Below are 16013 nucleotides of genomic sequence, written 5' to 3'. Positions count from 1 at the left end.
CCATGGGCACACAGACAAGAAGCATCTAAGGGTAGATTCAAACCCAGGTCTCACTCCAAATCCGATGCACTACCAACTCCCCCCCATCATGCTGCGTCCTGGGACAGCAGCCCACATTAAACTAGGCAGCGCTCTTCAAGTCTTCATGAGCTTTCCTTATGCCAACCTTGTATGTTAGTGTTTGAGGGGTAAGGAAACACAATCAGATAGCATGCCTTACTTCTCGGTCCCTGCTCCCCAATATCAGTCAGGACTCCCTCCTCAGGCTTCACTCCTGATCTGCGTTCTTTCCACATCCAAGGAGTTAAAGCAATGAAGGCATCATGACAGGCCAGCTCAGCCTAGGAGAGTGGCCTTCCAGGGCAGCACTGCAGAAAAGAGAGGGGAGGCCCCCAGAGGCCCCTCACTGTCTAATCATGGTCCCACAAAGCTGCCAGCCACTCCTCTCCCCTTCATCCTGAAGCGGAGCTCTTGCAGACGGTAGAGCTTTGGCTCCCACCAGAGCCTTGGGGGAGGTTTTTACACTTTCCTGGGCTTGTTAATTGGATTAATGGTATAAATGCTACCCAGCATCACCTTGGATGCCAAATGCCAGAGGCTGCTAGCTTCTGCAATCAAGGTCTCTCACCAGACCCCAGTGTTTTGCCCCAAGGAGTTCAAATAGTGAAGGGCCCAGAGAGAGCCAATAATGACCTTCTGAGTTTGGCATATAAGGTGCCAGAGGTTTCATTTTTATGCCTAGCCTGCCAAGGTGTACATACACATACATGCAAATGTGATATGCCAAAGCACACACAGGCACTGCACACATGTATATGCACACACATGCACCCCACACAAAGGAGCGTGCGTACGTGCGTACACACATGCACCCCACACACAAGTGCACAACTGCACATGTACACACACACACACACACACACACACACACACACACACACACACACACACACACACACACACACACACAAAACCAGTTTCTAACCCAGCAAAACAAATTTCTGTTGCCAGCTTCGGGGAACCTTGACTGAAAGCCTAAAAAGACACATTTATTATGGTAAGTTCTGTTTAAATGCTGGATAAACCGTCTGGTCCTGGGAGGCAACAAATACCCTGCCACAGGCCTCGAACACTCATTGTGAGAGCCTGACTTCTCTCTCCACTGAGTTTCAGCTGCTCCAGTGGCTCTGACAGACAAAAGCCCCATTTCTAATGATGCAACAAATTCTCTGTCATCTGGTGAAAGGAGGGGATGGCAACCAATGGCAGGACTCGGCTGCAAAAGGAGCAGAGGAAGGCCTGGAGGGAGGGGAGGCATTAAAACAGACTAAACCATTCTCATTCCTTTTTTAATAAACGGCACTGACAGCGTCCTTGCTGCTGAACAAAGAAATGCCAGGTCCTCTGGGGACTCAGTTTCCTCATCTGAACAACATGGAGAGGAAACTAGAAGGTAAGACCTCATGGCCCACCTGACCCAAAGCTTGAGATGAACACCCATGTCGTGAGGAGGCTGGGGTTGGACCGTCACCGTAAAGGTGAAGAAATGAAACTCAGAGATATGGAATGGAGGCCCAGATCTCACGCTCTCTCCCCTCATCCCTTCCTTCCTCTTTCTTCTCCTTTTCTTTCTCTTTATTTCTTCCTTCCTTTTCCTTTTCTTTCTCTCTCCTTCCTTCCTCCCTCCTTCCTCTTTTTTCTTTCTCTTTCCTTCCTCCTATCTTCTTCCTTCCTCTTTATTTTCCTTTTCTTTCTTTCTCTCTCCTTCCTTCCTTCCCTAACAGGCTATCCAACAAGTGCTAATTCAATACCTACTATGCACAAAGAACTGCACTAGACTCTGGAAGACAAAAATAGAGAATATATATGAGACAGTCCAGGTAGCTGGTGGCACCATAGTGCACAGAGCTCCAGGCCAAGAGTCAGGAAGATCTGAGCTTAAATCTGGCCTCAGACACTAGCTGAGTGACCCCGGCTAAGTCATTTAACCCTGTTTGCTTCAGTTTCCTCATCTGTTAAATGAGTTTGAAAAGAAAATGGCAAATCACTCCAGTATGTTTGCCAAGAAAACCCCCAATGGGGTCAGAAAGGTCAGAAATAACTAAAAAGACTAAATGGTAAGACCGTGCTGCTCTCTGGGAGTTACTGTTCTAGAGGGGGACAACACATCAAACACACATCACCTTCACAGTTTGGCACCTACATGGCATTTTTAAAAAGGAGAGAGCGCTAACAGTTCAGGAGGACAGGATACGCTGTCCTTAAGAAGCGGCTCTGAGCTGAGTCCTGAAGATTCATGGGAAGAAGGCATAGGAATGAGCAGAGCGTGTGTCCTTGGCAGAAATCTTACCTGACTGTCATCTCATACAAAGGTGGCATCTGAGTGAAGTCCGAATGAATCAGACGGACTGCTCGGAGGAGGTGTCGGTCCTGGGAAGTGGGTGCTTGTGGCAGGTTGGCTTTTGAGAGTTAAAAGAGAATTTGTAAATATCAAAATCATCCTCCCTGCCCCCATCCTCCTCCAACCCTCCACTCCTGGGAGAGACTATGGCACAGCAGTGACTCTCTGGGGAGAGATGAATAACTGCATGCCTTAATCCAAATCAGAGGATAAAAGGAAGCTGACTGACAACCCCTAAGAGAGCCCAGTGCCAGTCATCTGCTTCCCTGAATGCCAAGAAAGGGAGAGTGCCCTTTCAACTATCACTCTGCAAGGGAGCGCCACCCTCCTCTCTCATTTCAAAACATCTGTGATCCTTGGCTATTGGGAAGGCAATCTGGAAGACCAACAAGGGAAGCTTTCGCAAATTCAGCGGGTGCCAGGCTCCAAATGAGTCTTCATTCACATTTCAGGCACATCTAGGATGAGGAAAGGCTGCTGGAACAGGGACCTCCGTAGCTCTGGCCTCTCCCAGACCCTGGTCTGATGACCCAGCAGAGCCTTACCAGTGAGCACATTTTGAATGCTGTCATAGTGCAGAAAGTTGTATGCAGCTCGTGCCGGGGCAGGCTCCTCCTCAGGCAGTGTCTCCTTCAAGTGAACCTCCAAGCCATTCAATGATGCCAGGCTACTGTGATACTGGGATAAGCCAATGGAAAGAATCGCTTGAATGGGCTGGTTAACCTCATTTTCAGCAGAGTCACTTAAAAGTTTCATTTTTTTGCAGTACTGATTTGGTTCATAGCCTGCAAATATCTGACTCTCTCTGTGGGAGTTAAGACATAACTCCAAAGAGGTTTTCAGAAGTAGAGTGAGTTTGAAAGCCCCCTTCTGAGCCAATTACTACCTACAGATGTTTACATAAGGAGTCTCTTAATAGCTCTTTGACAATGGAGGAATTCTAATGTGGGTTTCTAACAACCTTGATCAGGAGTATTGGAATAAATACTAGGCCCAAATGCTTGACAGCAAGTGTGACAGATGTGTACAGAATGGGAGCAGTGGCTTTGGGTGAGTTCTATCTGAAAACAGATGCTCCGGAGGGCTCCTCCAGTGAATGAGCCCCAACGAATGCTGGTCACAGTAGCACAGCCAGTGTGGTTGTGCAAACAGTCACTTCCCAGAGTCAGTGAGATGTGTGCCTTTAATGCGCATGCAGAGCTTATGTAGCCTGACTGTTCACTGGACTGTTCTAACAGCTGTGTGAGAGAATTCAACACACAGTGTGCAGTGACTTGGGTGGAATGATTATGGAGGTGGATGGGAAGATTCTTCAGTCTTATTTTTCTTAGTGTCTTGGGGGGGGTCACCATTTTTTCCCTGTAATAACATCTCTCATGGAGATCAACAGCTCAAGAATTGCTACAGACAAGCCTTTTTGTGTGTATCTTTTTTATTAATGTATCGGTGATAGCCCTACCTCATAAAAAGACAGTTTCTACACTGCAGCCCTAAACACTACCAGGAGGGACCAACAAATAGCCTGCTGCTGGAACCAATTTTGAGACATGTTGTTGGCATGAAAAACTAAATCCATAGTAAATGCCTTACTGGGAGTTTCTGAACTACATGGTACATGGCAACTCTCAAATCAAAGGACAGTGCCTACATGGAAGAGCACAGGAGAACATTTGCATGCATCTATGTGGGAGTGCTTTAAGATACACAGAGCACTTGCATCACACCCCTGGGAGGTAGTTAAAGCAAGTATTTTTATCCCCATTTTACAGGCTCAAAGAGATTCAGTGATTTGCCCAGTACCCAGCTAGTAAATGCTGGAAGTGGCATTTAACCCCAGAAATGCTGACTCCCAGTCAAGATCTCTTTCTGCTCCAGCAGGCAGAGATGATGCCATTGTACCAGTGGCCTGTACCACTGACCAGGACCTCTGGCCTCCAGCTTTTGGTCTGGGTGCCTCCGAACAGAAAGAGACCATGAGAACTCAGGGCTGTGGATTCCAAGTCCAATCTTCTTTCCCCATAACATATATGAACTCTATACACGCTTGTTTAAAGAAATATAAACCAATTCCAAGAAAGGATCCGTTTCCTCAAACACTCTGATCTCACATGGAAATTCTCGACTGGCAGGAGCTTGGGGCTTGTGCTGCGGTTCAGTTAGGGCAGCTCCACGCTGCCCCCTGGTGCTGTCCTTGCTCCACTGCACCCTTCTCCCTAAACCCCACCCTGGCCACCTCCAGCATTTGTTAGGAGATCTTCACACTCAAAAGAGGAGAAAGCACAGCCACCTAAAGCCTGAACAACTAAATGAACAGAGCTCCAGGGTGGCAGGCGAAATCATCAGTGGCAGGGAATGATGGCAGTCTCATCTCCTCTTGTTACTTAACATTCTGCCTAAGAACAGGGGTTCCCAGCCACAAGTCTGGGGGAATGAGTGGGAGCACTTCCAATGCAGGTCCCAACCCAGGGGGCATCAACGGAGCCTCCCTTTACAGGCTCAGACTCTGCAGAGCTCGCTGGCTGTGACCACCCCCTCAACCAGTAGGATGAATAAGGGGGCTCCTTCTCCACCATTCTTAGCAACTGACTAGCCCATGTCACCAAATTCCCACATTCCAAGGAACACCCAACGCCATAAAACAAGGCTCTTGCCCCAGGGGCAGCCAGAACTGGGTGTGCCTTTACATGCTGGGCCTTCGTTTTTTGTTTTGATAGCTAGCACACAAGGCCCTGGCTGCCATGACAAGGCACAGATAGATCCTAAAAATTCAGATGCAAAACAGAATTATGCTCTTTCTCTGTCTTCCATTGACATTGACATTCTCCTCAGGGATTTAATTTCTATCATTCTAGGGATTTAATCTGTTCCACAAAGCTGTTCTCTATAATCAGAAGGATGACTGCTGTTCCACGTTGGTGGGCAGATAGTCTGCATTCCAACCATACCTTGGGCCCTAGCTTTTAACGTCCCCACACAAGTCCAAAAGCCAAATGCTCTTCAGGAAGATTCACACAACTGTCGTCAGGCCTTCAAGAGTTTATCCATGCCCAGAGCCACTGCTACCCACCAAGAGGGAACTAGTGAGGAGAAAAGGAGGATTGCATCTGTGTTAGCTTGTGCCTGGAGGCGAGCAGAGCAGGAGGAGGGATGTGCAGGGAAGGGCCCTGCAGCCTCCCCTCCATTTATGCAGCAAGGTGACTTGCCTGTTTCCAAAGGGCCACAAGCTTTACATGCTAATGAGCAAGGTTTAGAATAATATAGATTTAAGAACAAAAACAAGGCTGGCCCCAGGACACCACCCACCCTGCAGCGATCTCGACTTGCAGTTGCTTGATAACAACATACTCTCTGCCAGTTAAAGGAGGCTGTTACCATAGCAACTGACATCTTCCACATAATCCTACCCTCCAGAGGCCTCAAGGATGCAAGAGCCCCATGGGTCAATGCATCACCCGAGCTATACAACACAAATGGTGACCAGCCTGGCCAGGTTGCTACCAAGACAGGCAGACCATCACCACTTATCCCACAGTTTACAAGGTCGGAGGCCACTGGACCTGCCAAGACCCAGTGCTGAGGCAGTGGGAGGGAGGTGCCAGCTCCACATGGCAAATGTTTCAGAGGAGCCAATGACAAATGACCTAAAGCTGCCTGAGAAGCCAGGAAAATCGGCCTGTGTCAAGGGACTTCCTCCCACCTGCAGTGCCTGGCCACAGCTGCCCCTAGGGACATGAGATACCACTGGGTGGGCAGTAGCCTAGCCTGAGTGCTAGATTCCCAGTGAGAACCTTCAGAACCAAACCCCAGCTCTGTCACTTCCTGTCTTCATGAGGTTGGGCAGGTCAAGTCTTTGGACTCATCCCTTCCTCCTGTATCATGAGAACACAGAAGAGAGAATTTCAGAGGTTCCTGGCTAACAGTGATTCCCACAATTCTAACCCTAAAGAGAAACAGTAATACTGGGATCACTGGGGCAGCTGAACAGCACAGAGGACAGTGCTCTGAGCCTGTAGTACAGGAGACCTGAGTTCAAATCCAGTCTCAGTTTATTAACTGTTTGATCTCGGTCAAGTTGCTTAACTTTTATTTGCCTCAATTTCCTCATCTGTAAAATAGCAGCAAAACAGCACCTAACTCTCACAGCGTTGTTGTGAGAATTCAAGAGATGACATCTGTAGCGTGCTTAGCACAGTGCGGGGCACGTAGTAGGCGCTCTCTAAATGCTTACGTCTCTCCCCTTCCTCCCACTTACCACATCCTCGATGACCACCCCATTCTTGAGGAGTGCTTCTTCAGCCAGCAGGGACAGAACCAGTCCCTTCACACGGTGCGTGTACAGGTGCATCTTCACCAGCATGGACTGAGAGTCTGTCCAAGGAAAGCTCAAGCTGGTTCCATCTACAGGGATGTCACTGCCCTGAGGCCCCCATGAGCCTGAATGGCCTTCCAGACCATGGGCTGACTTCTGTGGACTGCCCTCTACCACAGACTGGCCAGAAGCCTGTGCTCCAGCAGAGCCTGAGAGAGGTGACAACAACGGGCAGCTTGGTCCATCAGAGAGATGGCCTCCTCCAAGAAGGCAGACCTGGCTGTGACTCCCTGAAACATCCTCACAGAGGTCTTCCACAGGGGTCTCTGGGAGACCCTCAGGAGGGCAGCACACGAGACTGCCAGGGGATCTGGCTAGGGACCAGGGTTCTGCTGGTGCTGAGTTGAGACTACCAGCATTCTCCTGGCCTGGATTCCCACCATCAGAGGCACAAACAGATGGGAAGTTGAAATGCACTGAAGATGTCTCTGCTTCCTTACCTCCCAGAATGGGGAGTACAGAGGGGGAGCGCAGAGTGTGCTCTTTGCTTGGTCTAGTGCCGAGTCCCAGTCCTGGGCTTTTAGCAGGGCTTTGTAATCCTGATGGTCTCACATTCTCTGAGCTATGGCCAAGCAAATGTCCTTCCTCCTCACATGCTTCTATAGGGCCATTTGGACAAACTGAGTCACTCCCCAGGGTTGCTGCCAGTTTCCAGGCCAGGCAATCCTCATTCACACGGCAGACTTCTTCAGAGTCTGAGGAGCTCCGGCACCTTGGAGTGAGTGGCTCTGATTTCTCTTTGCATTTGGCTGAAAATGTGGGAGACCTGGCAAACAGAAAAATGTCAGGGAAGTTAGCAGATAACTACCAGTTTCAGACAGCAGGCCACTAGTTAAGAAAGCAAAGGCATCATTGTCCTACATTACTAATGAAAAGGCAGTCGGGCACTAATGCCCTGGGCAGGCTCCCACAGGCGATGGGGATAAGGAGAAGCAAGGTTATTTAACCCATGTGGGTGAAAACAGGGTAGTGCCTTACTAAGGGGGGCCACATGAAGAGATATGGGCACTCTTATAACAAAGACCTATTTTTAAAAAAAGTAGAAGTGGTATGAGGGGATTTAAAAGCTAAAGCTTGAGTACTCCCTTGCCCCATCTGCCTCATCTTCCTCACCTGTAGAATGAGAATGCTATCAGTACTTGCTGTCACAGGGTTTCTGTGAAGAAAGCACTTGGTCAACCTTAAAACCACTGTGCAAATGTTTTTTCACTTTATTGTGGTGATTACAGAATGGCCTCTGTCTGTGGTATCAGAAATTAACAGAAGGGCTTTGAAGGTCAGCATTGTACGTCTGGCTACAAAATCCAGTGCTCGCCTTCCTGGAAGGCCAGGTGCCAGGCGGTCCTCGCGGGGCTGGATGTCTATCTGGAGAAATCTGAACGTCTATCTGGACAGCAGATGGAGATTTTCTAGACTGTTCTGAATTTCCCACCTGGTCATCCACTCTATTGGGAAATCGCGGAGGCTAACAGCTTCATCTTCTGTGAGGAAAACTGGGGTAATCTGGACATTTGCTGGCAGCGCAGATCCTAGAGTTGCAAAGTAAATAAAGAATGGCCACACCTGTTTGGGGAGAAGGGTGTATTCTACCCACACAATAAACCCTTAAGAGCCAAACTTGGAATGAGCTCCGAGACCATGCTGTACAGTACAAGTCAGCAGCCACAGAAGTGCTGCGTCCAGTAACGTCCAGGGGACCAAAGAGCAGAGGGGAAATCAGCAAGCAGCAGCTTGGGAGGAGACAGATGAACAAGGACAGGTTATGGGTAGATGGAAGTCTCCCTTCATGGAAGAAGAGGTAGTGGGGAGTTGTGCCAACTCTAGCTCCTAAGCTAGCTTAGAAACCTTAGTTTGGAGGCAGAAACAGGCCCCTCCCAGCAGCATGCCTGGCCTTTGCTCTCAGGCACAGCCTGAAGGTATGGAAGCAGAGCCGCTTCTGAAAGCTGCCTTGATACTGTCATAACAACTGAGTTAAGGAGGATCAAAGACAGGGATTTAAAAGTCCCGACTTGAAAACCAAGCTTCGAAACCAGGATTTAGAGAAAAACTTTTCTTTAGGAGGCCTTCCTTCTTTTGCTTCCCCCACCATGCAACCAGATGAAGTGGGCATACGGGAATGCAGAGAGAATCACTTACAGCACTCAGCCTTTTAAGCCAAACAGGATTCTTGGGGCTACCAGAAGAGCCTCTCATTTTCAAGATGCTATAATGGATCAGAGCACTTACCATCTTCCTGAAGGGTGGTCCCTCCTGCAGGGAGAATCTGAAAAGAAACACACATTGGCTGGCTCTCGGGCCATTTCTCTCTCCCTCTAAGCTGGGGTCTGACCTAAGCATGAGAAATTCACTGCACCATCTGTTCACAAAATTCAACTGTGCACACAGAGTCTATCCTTTGTCAAAACCAAGAGCAAAGCAGATGGGGCAGAAGCTTGGCCAAGCTGCTCAGCCAGCAGCATGACAGGTGCTGGAGAAGAAGAGCCACCACAGGCCAGGGAGCAGCTCCCACTATCAGCCTCCTTGGACAGCTAAATCCTGGCCCGAAGAGATGGGGAGTCTGATTTCAGACTCTGGGAGCTGCTATCAGAACTCGATGTTCTCTGTTATGTCTGAAAACCCCTCACCTAGAAACTCTGCTCTTGGACACAGGCCCCAGGCCTGGCACAGGTAAGCATCCCAACAAAGAAGGACTTGGGGGCTCCAGGGTCCCAGAGCTTCCTCACCTGAGTGACCAATGATCTAGCCTAACAACCACTCTCTCGACTGAAAGATCCAAAGTATGTCAGAGCTAAAAGGGACCTGGGAAACCATTCAGCCTACTCCTGTCAGTGTGCAGGTAGGAAAACCAAGGCCTGCAGAGACCAGAACAAGGCCACAGCAGCCAAGTCAATGGCAGAGGCTCAAGTGGCCCGAGTACAGGTTGGCACTCGGCCCACTATACCACCCTGCCCCGAACTACTTTTGTAAAGAGTAAGACTGTCTCACATGTGGATTCTTTCACAAACCCCACTATTTACCTTTGTGTATATTAACTCTAAGAAGCTAGTTAATAAAAACGTCCCTCTTACTTCCATATCTGTTTCTGTGGGGTGTGTGTGTGTGCGCATCTGTGTGTGTCTGTGTCTGTGTGTGTCTCTGTGTGTGTGTGTGCGTGTGCATCTGTGTGTGTCTGTGTGTGTGTGTCTCTGTCTGTGTGTGTGTCTGTGTTTGTGTTTCAAATTGTATTATTTATTACAAGTTACAGGCAGGGTGGTCAGACAGACTGACTGCTTCCTCCTCTCACTCAGGCCCCTGTGGGTTTCCTGGATATCTCCCTATCTGTTGTTTCACAGGATGCCATAACCTTATACTCCATTCCCACACCATGAAGGGCTCAGCCAGGCTGCCATTGCTGGACAGCTGAGTTATTTTGAGTGTTTGGCTATTCTACGTTCTGTTGTTACCTACATGCTCATTTTCACGATGAAAGCTAGAACAAGAAGAAAAAGAAATACAGATGAATTGTGCTCTTGTCTTCAGAACCTGCCCTTCAGCTCTCTTCATCCTCTGCTACCTCAAACAACCCAAACACCAAAGTGGGTGCAAGCGATCCAGGTCTCCCTCCAAACTGCAGAGGCTCTTCTATTGAAGATGAACTCTTCCCTCATGGGAGAGGGCTATCTCCAGTCATCCTGATCTCTATCTGGTCACTGTGCCCAGATGTCTCCAGAGGAGAAAGTGAGGCCAGCAAGGGCTCTGCACAGCCCTCCCTCCTTAAGGTCAATTCACAGGGTTTCGCCTCCCTGATGTCATCTTCAAGAACGAAGGTCACATCACAATCCTCATGGGAAATCAAACTCCTAAGTCCTGCTTGATGTGAAGAACTAACCAACCTGGGCCACCACACAGTTTGGTGACATGGAAAAATCACTCAACCCAAGAGTTGATAAAATTCAGCTCAAATTCCAGCTGTAACAAATACCAGTTGGGGCCTGCCATCAGGCAAATTACTTTGCTCCTTGGAGCCTCAGATGTTTCATCTGTAAAATGAGGGTGCCAGGTTAATGGCACATTTTATTGGCACTTTCCAGTCCTACAGAACTTTGAGTTAGTAAGACTGCTTTTCAGCTGCTCTAGTGACTTTAATCCTGAGAAACAAAAGGTGGAGAGAGTATGGGAATGGGGGAGGAGTGGGTGCCTGCACTGTGTGAAATGTTACAGGGAACAACCTTTAGAGTCCCCTCCAACTCAAGCAAATGAAGCAGATTATCCAACTATGGCTTGTGGGTAAATATATCATTTTAGCATTAGTCCCTCTAGTGATTACCATATTCAAGGGGAAAAGAGAAGGCCTAGGAGGCTCAAACTCCACACTTTACTGTACCTTGTTAGGAGACGATGCTTGATGGAGAAGGACCTTGGCAGTGAGGGAAGGTGGCAGCTGGGTACTAACAATCCTAGGAGGTGCAACACACAGAGACAATAATGAGTAACTACCATGGCTGTGACGAGTTCAACAGGGTATGCAAGATCACTTACAATCCCCCCCAAAAGAGGCAGGAATGGATAGCAGAAATCTCCACCTATTCAAGTACTTAGGAAACCAGGAGGCTTGAGGCACAGCCCTGTCTCCAAGATGGCACAATCCAAAATCCTCTCTCCAACTAAGGGGAGGATGAACTTAGAACATTTAGTTAGGCCAAAGGAACATACCATAGTAAGCCATCTCTAGCTGTATAAGCTACTCCTTCCCAGGCCCCAGGCTCACTGCCTAAAGCATAGAAGGTACACTCCTACTCCCTCCACCCAAACAAAAACTCATCCTACAAATGCTTCAATCCTACCAATCACCAATAAGATACCCAGATTCCACTCCACCCCAGTTTACCCGTCACAAAGGCTATTCGACTCTACTTTTTGGAATCCTTTCACTCTCATCTACACATTTTCCTACAATCTGTTGTGGTTCAGTTGCTTAGGCGTGACTAACTCTTCATGAGCCCATGGACCAAAGCACACTAGGTTTTTCTATCCTCAACAATCTCTTGAAGTCTGTACATGTTTGTTTCCATGACACTACCTCTCCATCTCATCTCTGTTGTCCCCTTCTCCTTTTGCCTTCAATCTTTCCCAACAGCAGGGTCTTTTCCCATGAGTCCCATCTTCTCATTAGGTGGCCAAAGTATTTCTGCTTCAGCAACTGACCTTTTAGTGGATAGCCTGAATTAATTTCTTTCAGTATTTGTTGGGATTGGAAGCTCAATTCCGTGTGGACGGTCTCGGGCGGGTAAAAGTGGGACTTCTAAATCTTAGAGTCTTACGAGGCCCTCCATGAACAGCGGGGATTCGAGAAGGTTAGACTGAGCTAGCTCGGCTAGCTCGGGTATTTCCGCCTCTCCCCAGGAGATACGTGATGGGTGGAGTCTCCCTGCCCTCGAGGTCATCCCGGATTGGAGCACACCTAGTTACCTAACAGCATGGTATTGAGATGCAAACTGTGTGGCTGAAGATTAAGTAGGATTGAGGAAGCCAGAAAGCTCTCTCTTAGCACGTGTGGAGCCAAGAGGACAGTAGGCTCCGCTCCTCTTCTTTCCTCTCTCCCCTCCCCCTCTCTCCCCGCTTGTACTTCTACTTCCAATCCCTTAAGCTTAGCCTCCTTAGGAAATCTCCCCCTCTTCCTCCTAAGGAAGACCCCCCTGCATTTGTAACCCACACCCTGTAATAAAGCTCAACCCCTGTTCGACTCTGGAACGTCCTTTCTCTCATACGTGCATCCGGCGTGGCCAGCCGAAGACCTGGGACAGGTAAGAAAGACTCGGGTAGCCCAATACAGGCCTCTAGACTTGGCAAGTATTGATTAATTTGACCTCTCTGCTGTCCAAAGGACTCTCGAAAGTCTTCTCCAGCACCACAATTCAAAAGTGTCTATTCAACAGTGCTCAGCTTTCCTCATAATCTGACTCTCACAGCCATACACTGCTACTAAAAAACCATGGCTTTGACTATACAGACCTTTGTGGGCAAGGTGATGTCTCCACTTTTCAGTCTGCTGTCCAGATTTGCCACAGCTTTCCTTCCATGGAGCATCGGCTCCTCTGCATGATCTTTGAGCCCAAGAATGTAAAATTTGTCCCTGCTTTCATCTCTCCTCCCTCTATTCACCTTCTTTCCCCATCCCTCAGTGATCTTTCCCCTGGCAAGGTCCCCTGAGTCCCTTGTGGGCAGCCTCTCCCTATTCCCGTTGGTATTTGCCACTCCGCCCCTGCCCATCCCACCAACAACCTGAACCCTTAGTTCCTCAATCTTTGTAAATCCAATTACTTTCTCTCTCCATCCCACTCTGGATATTCACTGACTACAATGCAGAATCTCTCAGAAACAGACCACCTCCAAAATCTACAACCTTGGAATTCTACTTCTGGATCACAATTTCCTATCCTTCCAATCTTCTCATTTTCCCACACGTTCAACCTCCATTAGCCCTCATCATGATGTCCTGTCCTAGGAACCTTAGGCCCCCAAAATGGAAGATTCCAGGGGAGGAGCCAAGATGTCAGAGTAGAAAGATACACATATGCTAGCTCCAAACCCACAGCTCATAAAATACCTGTAAAGAAGAACGCCCAACAAATTCTGGAGCAGCAGAAGCCACAGAACAACGGAGTGGAGGAGATTTTTGTTCCAGAGAGACATGAAAAACTGACCCGAAAGGTCCTTCATGCACCGGACCCAGAGCAGACCCCAGCCCTGCCTCGGCCTGGGGCACTGAGAGGAGCAGATCTGAGCAGGCTTCAGATACAGAATCTCCAGCGGCCGTGCAGGGCCCTCCACCCACAGGTGCCAAAGGTCAGTGAGAGGGTCTTTTTGGCTCCCCAAGAGGGGAGCGGGGTATCCCCATAACTCAGGTCCCCTCAGGAGGCAGCAGCAGAGGTGGCAGCAGACAAGGGCTCCCAAAGCAGGCAGGAACTTGGATCCATTGTTGAAGATCTCCACATAAACCCCCTGAGGGAACTAAGCCCCCCAGTGGTGGCCCTGCCTGGACCTGAGCAGCTGAACTTAATCCCACACTGAATAGCAGCCCGGCCCCGCCAAAATCCCTGAGGCTGGGAAGCAGCATTTGAATCTCAGACCCCAATTGATGGCTGGGCGGATCTGGAGGCGAGTTGGGTGTGGAAAGGAAACTCAGAAGTCAAGTAACTGGCTGGGAGAATGCCCAGAAAAGTGGGGAAAAAAAGTAAGACCATAGAAGGTTACTTTCTTGGTGAACAGATATCTCCTCCCACCCTTTCTGATGAGGAAGAACAATGCTTACCATCAGGGAAAGACAGAATTCAAGGCTTCTGTATCCCAAACATCCAAAACAAATATTCAATGGGCTCAGGCCATGGAAGAGCTCAAAAACGATTTTGAAAATCAAGTTAGAGACGTGGAGGAAAAACTGGGAAGAGAAATGAGAGAGATGCAAGAAAAGCATGAAAAGCAGGTCAACACCCTGCTAAAGGAGACCCAAAAAAATGCTGAAGAGAATAACACCTTGAAAAATAGGCTAACTCAATTGGCAAAAGAGGTTCAAAAAGCCAATGAGGAGAAGAATGCTTTCAAAAGCAGAATTAGCCAAATGGAAAAGGAGGTTCAAAAGCTCACTGAAGAAAACAGTTCTTTCAAAATTAGAATGGAACAGATGGAGGCTAATGACTTTATGAGAAAGCAAGAAATCACAGAACAAAACCAAAAGAATGAAAAAAATGGAAGATAATGTGAAATATCTCATTGGAAAAACAACTGACCTGGAAAATAAATCCAGGAGAGACAATTTAAAAATTATGGGCCTACCTGAAAGCCATGATCAAAAAAAGAGCCTAGACATCATCTTTCATGACATTATCAAGGAAAACTGCCCTGAGATTCTAGAACCAGAGGGCAAAATAAACATTGAAAGAATCCACAGATCACCACCTGAAAGAGATCCAAAAAGAGAAATTCCTAGAAACATTGTGGCCAAATCCCAGAGTTCCCAGGTCAAGGAGAAAATACTGCAAGCAGCTAGAAAGAAACAATTCAAGTATTGTGGAAATACAATCAGGATAACACAAGATCTAGCAGCTTCCACATTAAGGGATCGAAGGGCGTGAAATACAATATTCCAGAAGTCAAAGGAACTAGGACTAAAACCAAGAATCACCTACCCAGCAAAACTGAGTATAATACTTCAGGGGAATAAATGGTCTTTCAGTGAAACAGAGGACTTTCAAGCATTCTTGATGAAAAGACCAGAGCTGAAAAGAAAATTTGACTTTCAAACACAAGAATGAAGAGAAGCATGAAAAGGTAAACAGCAAAGAGAAGTCATAAGGGACTTACTAAAGTTGAACTGTTTACATTCTTACATGGAAAGACAATATTTGTAACTCAAAAACTTTTCAGTATCTGGGTACTGGGTGGGATTACATACATACACATGCACACACAGAGACAGAGAGCACAAAGTGAATGAAATAGGATGGAATCATATCTTAAAAAAATGAAATTAAGTGGTGAGAGAAATATATTGGGAGGAGAAAAGAAGAAATGGAATGGGGCAAATTATCTCTCATAAAAGAGGCAAAGCAAAAGACTTTTAAGTGGAGGGAAAAAGAGGGGAGGTGAGAGAAAAACATGAAGTTTAATCTCATCACATTCTACTAAAGGAAGGAATAAAATGCACACTCATTTTGGTATGAAAACCTATCTTACAATACAGGAAAGTGGGGGAGAAGGGGATAAGCAGGGTGGGGGGGATGATGGAAGGGAGGGCAATGGGAGAAGGGAGCAATTAGAAGTCAACACTCCTGGGGAGGGACAGGATCAAAAGAGAAAATAGAAGCAATGGAGGGCAGGATAGGATGGAGGGAAATATAGTTAGTCTTACACAACACAACTATTATGGAAGTTATTTGCAAAACTACACAGATATGGCCTATATTGAATTGCTTGCCTTCCAAAGGAAATAGGTGGGGAGGGAGGAATGAAGAGAAGTTGGAACTCAAAGTTTTAGGAACAACTGTTGAGTACTGTCCTTGCTACTAGGAAATAAGAAATACAGGTAATGGGGTATAGAAAGTTATCTTGCCCTACAGGACAAAAGAGAAGATGGGGATAAGGGAAGGGAGGGATGTTAGAAGAGAGGGCAGATTGGTGATAGGGGCAATTAGAATGCTCAGGGTTTTGGGGTGGGGGGAGGGAAGAAATGGGGAGAAAATTTGGAACCTAAAATTTTGTGGAAAT

At 47.6% G+C, this 16013-nt stretch overlaps 1 protein-coding gene across 6 annotated transcripts in view; it reads right to left on the bottom strand.

The window, feature by feature from the left end:
- The window catches only part of HPS4 (HPS4 biogenesis of lysosomal organelles complex 3 subunit 2), a 33445-nt gene that overhangs the window by 2499 nt on the left and 14933 nt on the right, over positions 1-16013 (bottom strand). For 5 of the 6 annotated variants that reach the window (XM_072600092.1, XM_072600094.1, XM_072600091.1 and 2 more), the window contains 6 exons: positions 11134-11206; positions 8997-9033; positions 8203-8299; positions 6654-7536; positions 2947-3079; positions 2351-2459 (listed from right to left, as the gene is read on the bottom strand). In XM_072600092.1, the coding sequence (XP_072456193.1) occupies positions 2351-2459; positions 2947-3079; positions 6654-7536; positions 8203-8299; positions 8997-9033; positions 11134-11206 (1332 nt within the window). Of the gene's footprint in view, positions 1-220; positions 369-2350; positions 2460-2946; positions 3080-6653; positions 7537-8202; positions 8300-8996; positions 9034-11133; positions 11207-16013 lie in introns of all 6 variants that reach the window. The other variant, XR_011965276.1, reaches the window with a different exon arrangement.

Source organism: Notamacropus eugenii, chromosome 4 (genome assembly GCF_028372415.1).
Source record: "Notamacropus eugenii isolate mMacEug1 chromosome 4, mMacEug1.pri_v2, whole genome shotgun sequence".
Classification (NCBI taxonomy): Eukaryota; Metazoa; Chordata; class Mammalia; order Diprotodontia; family Macropodidae; genus Notamacropus; species Notamacropus eugenii.
This window is presented reverse-complemented; position numbering and strand designations above follow the sequence as displayed.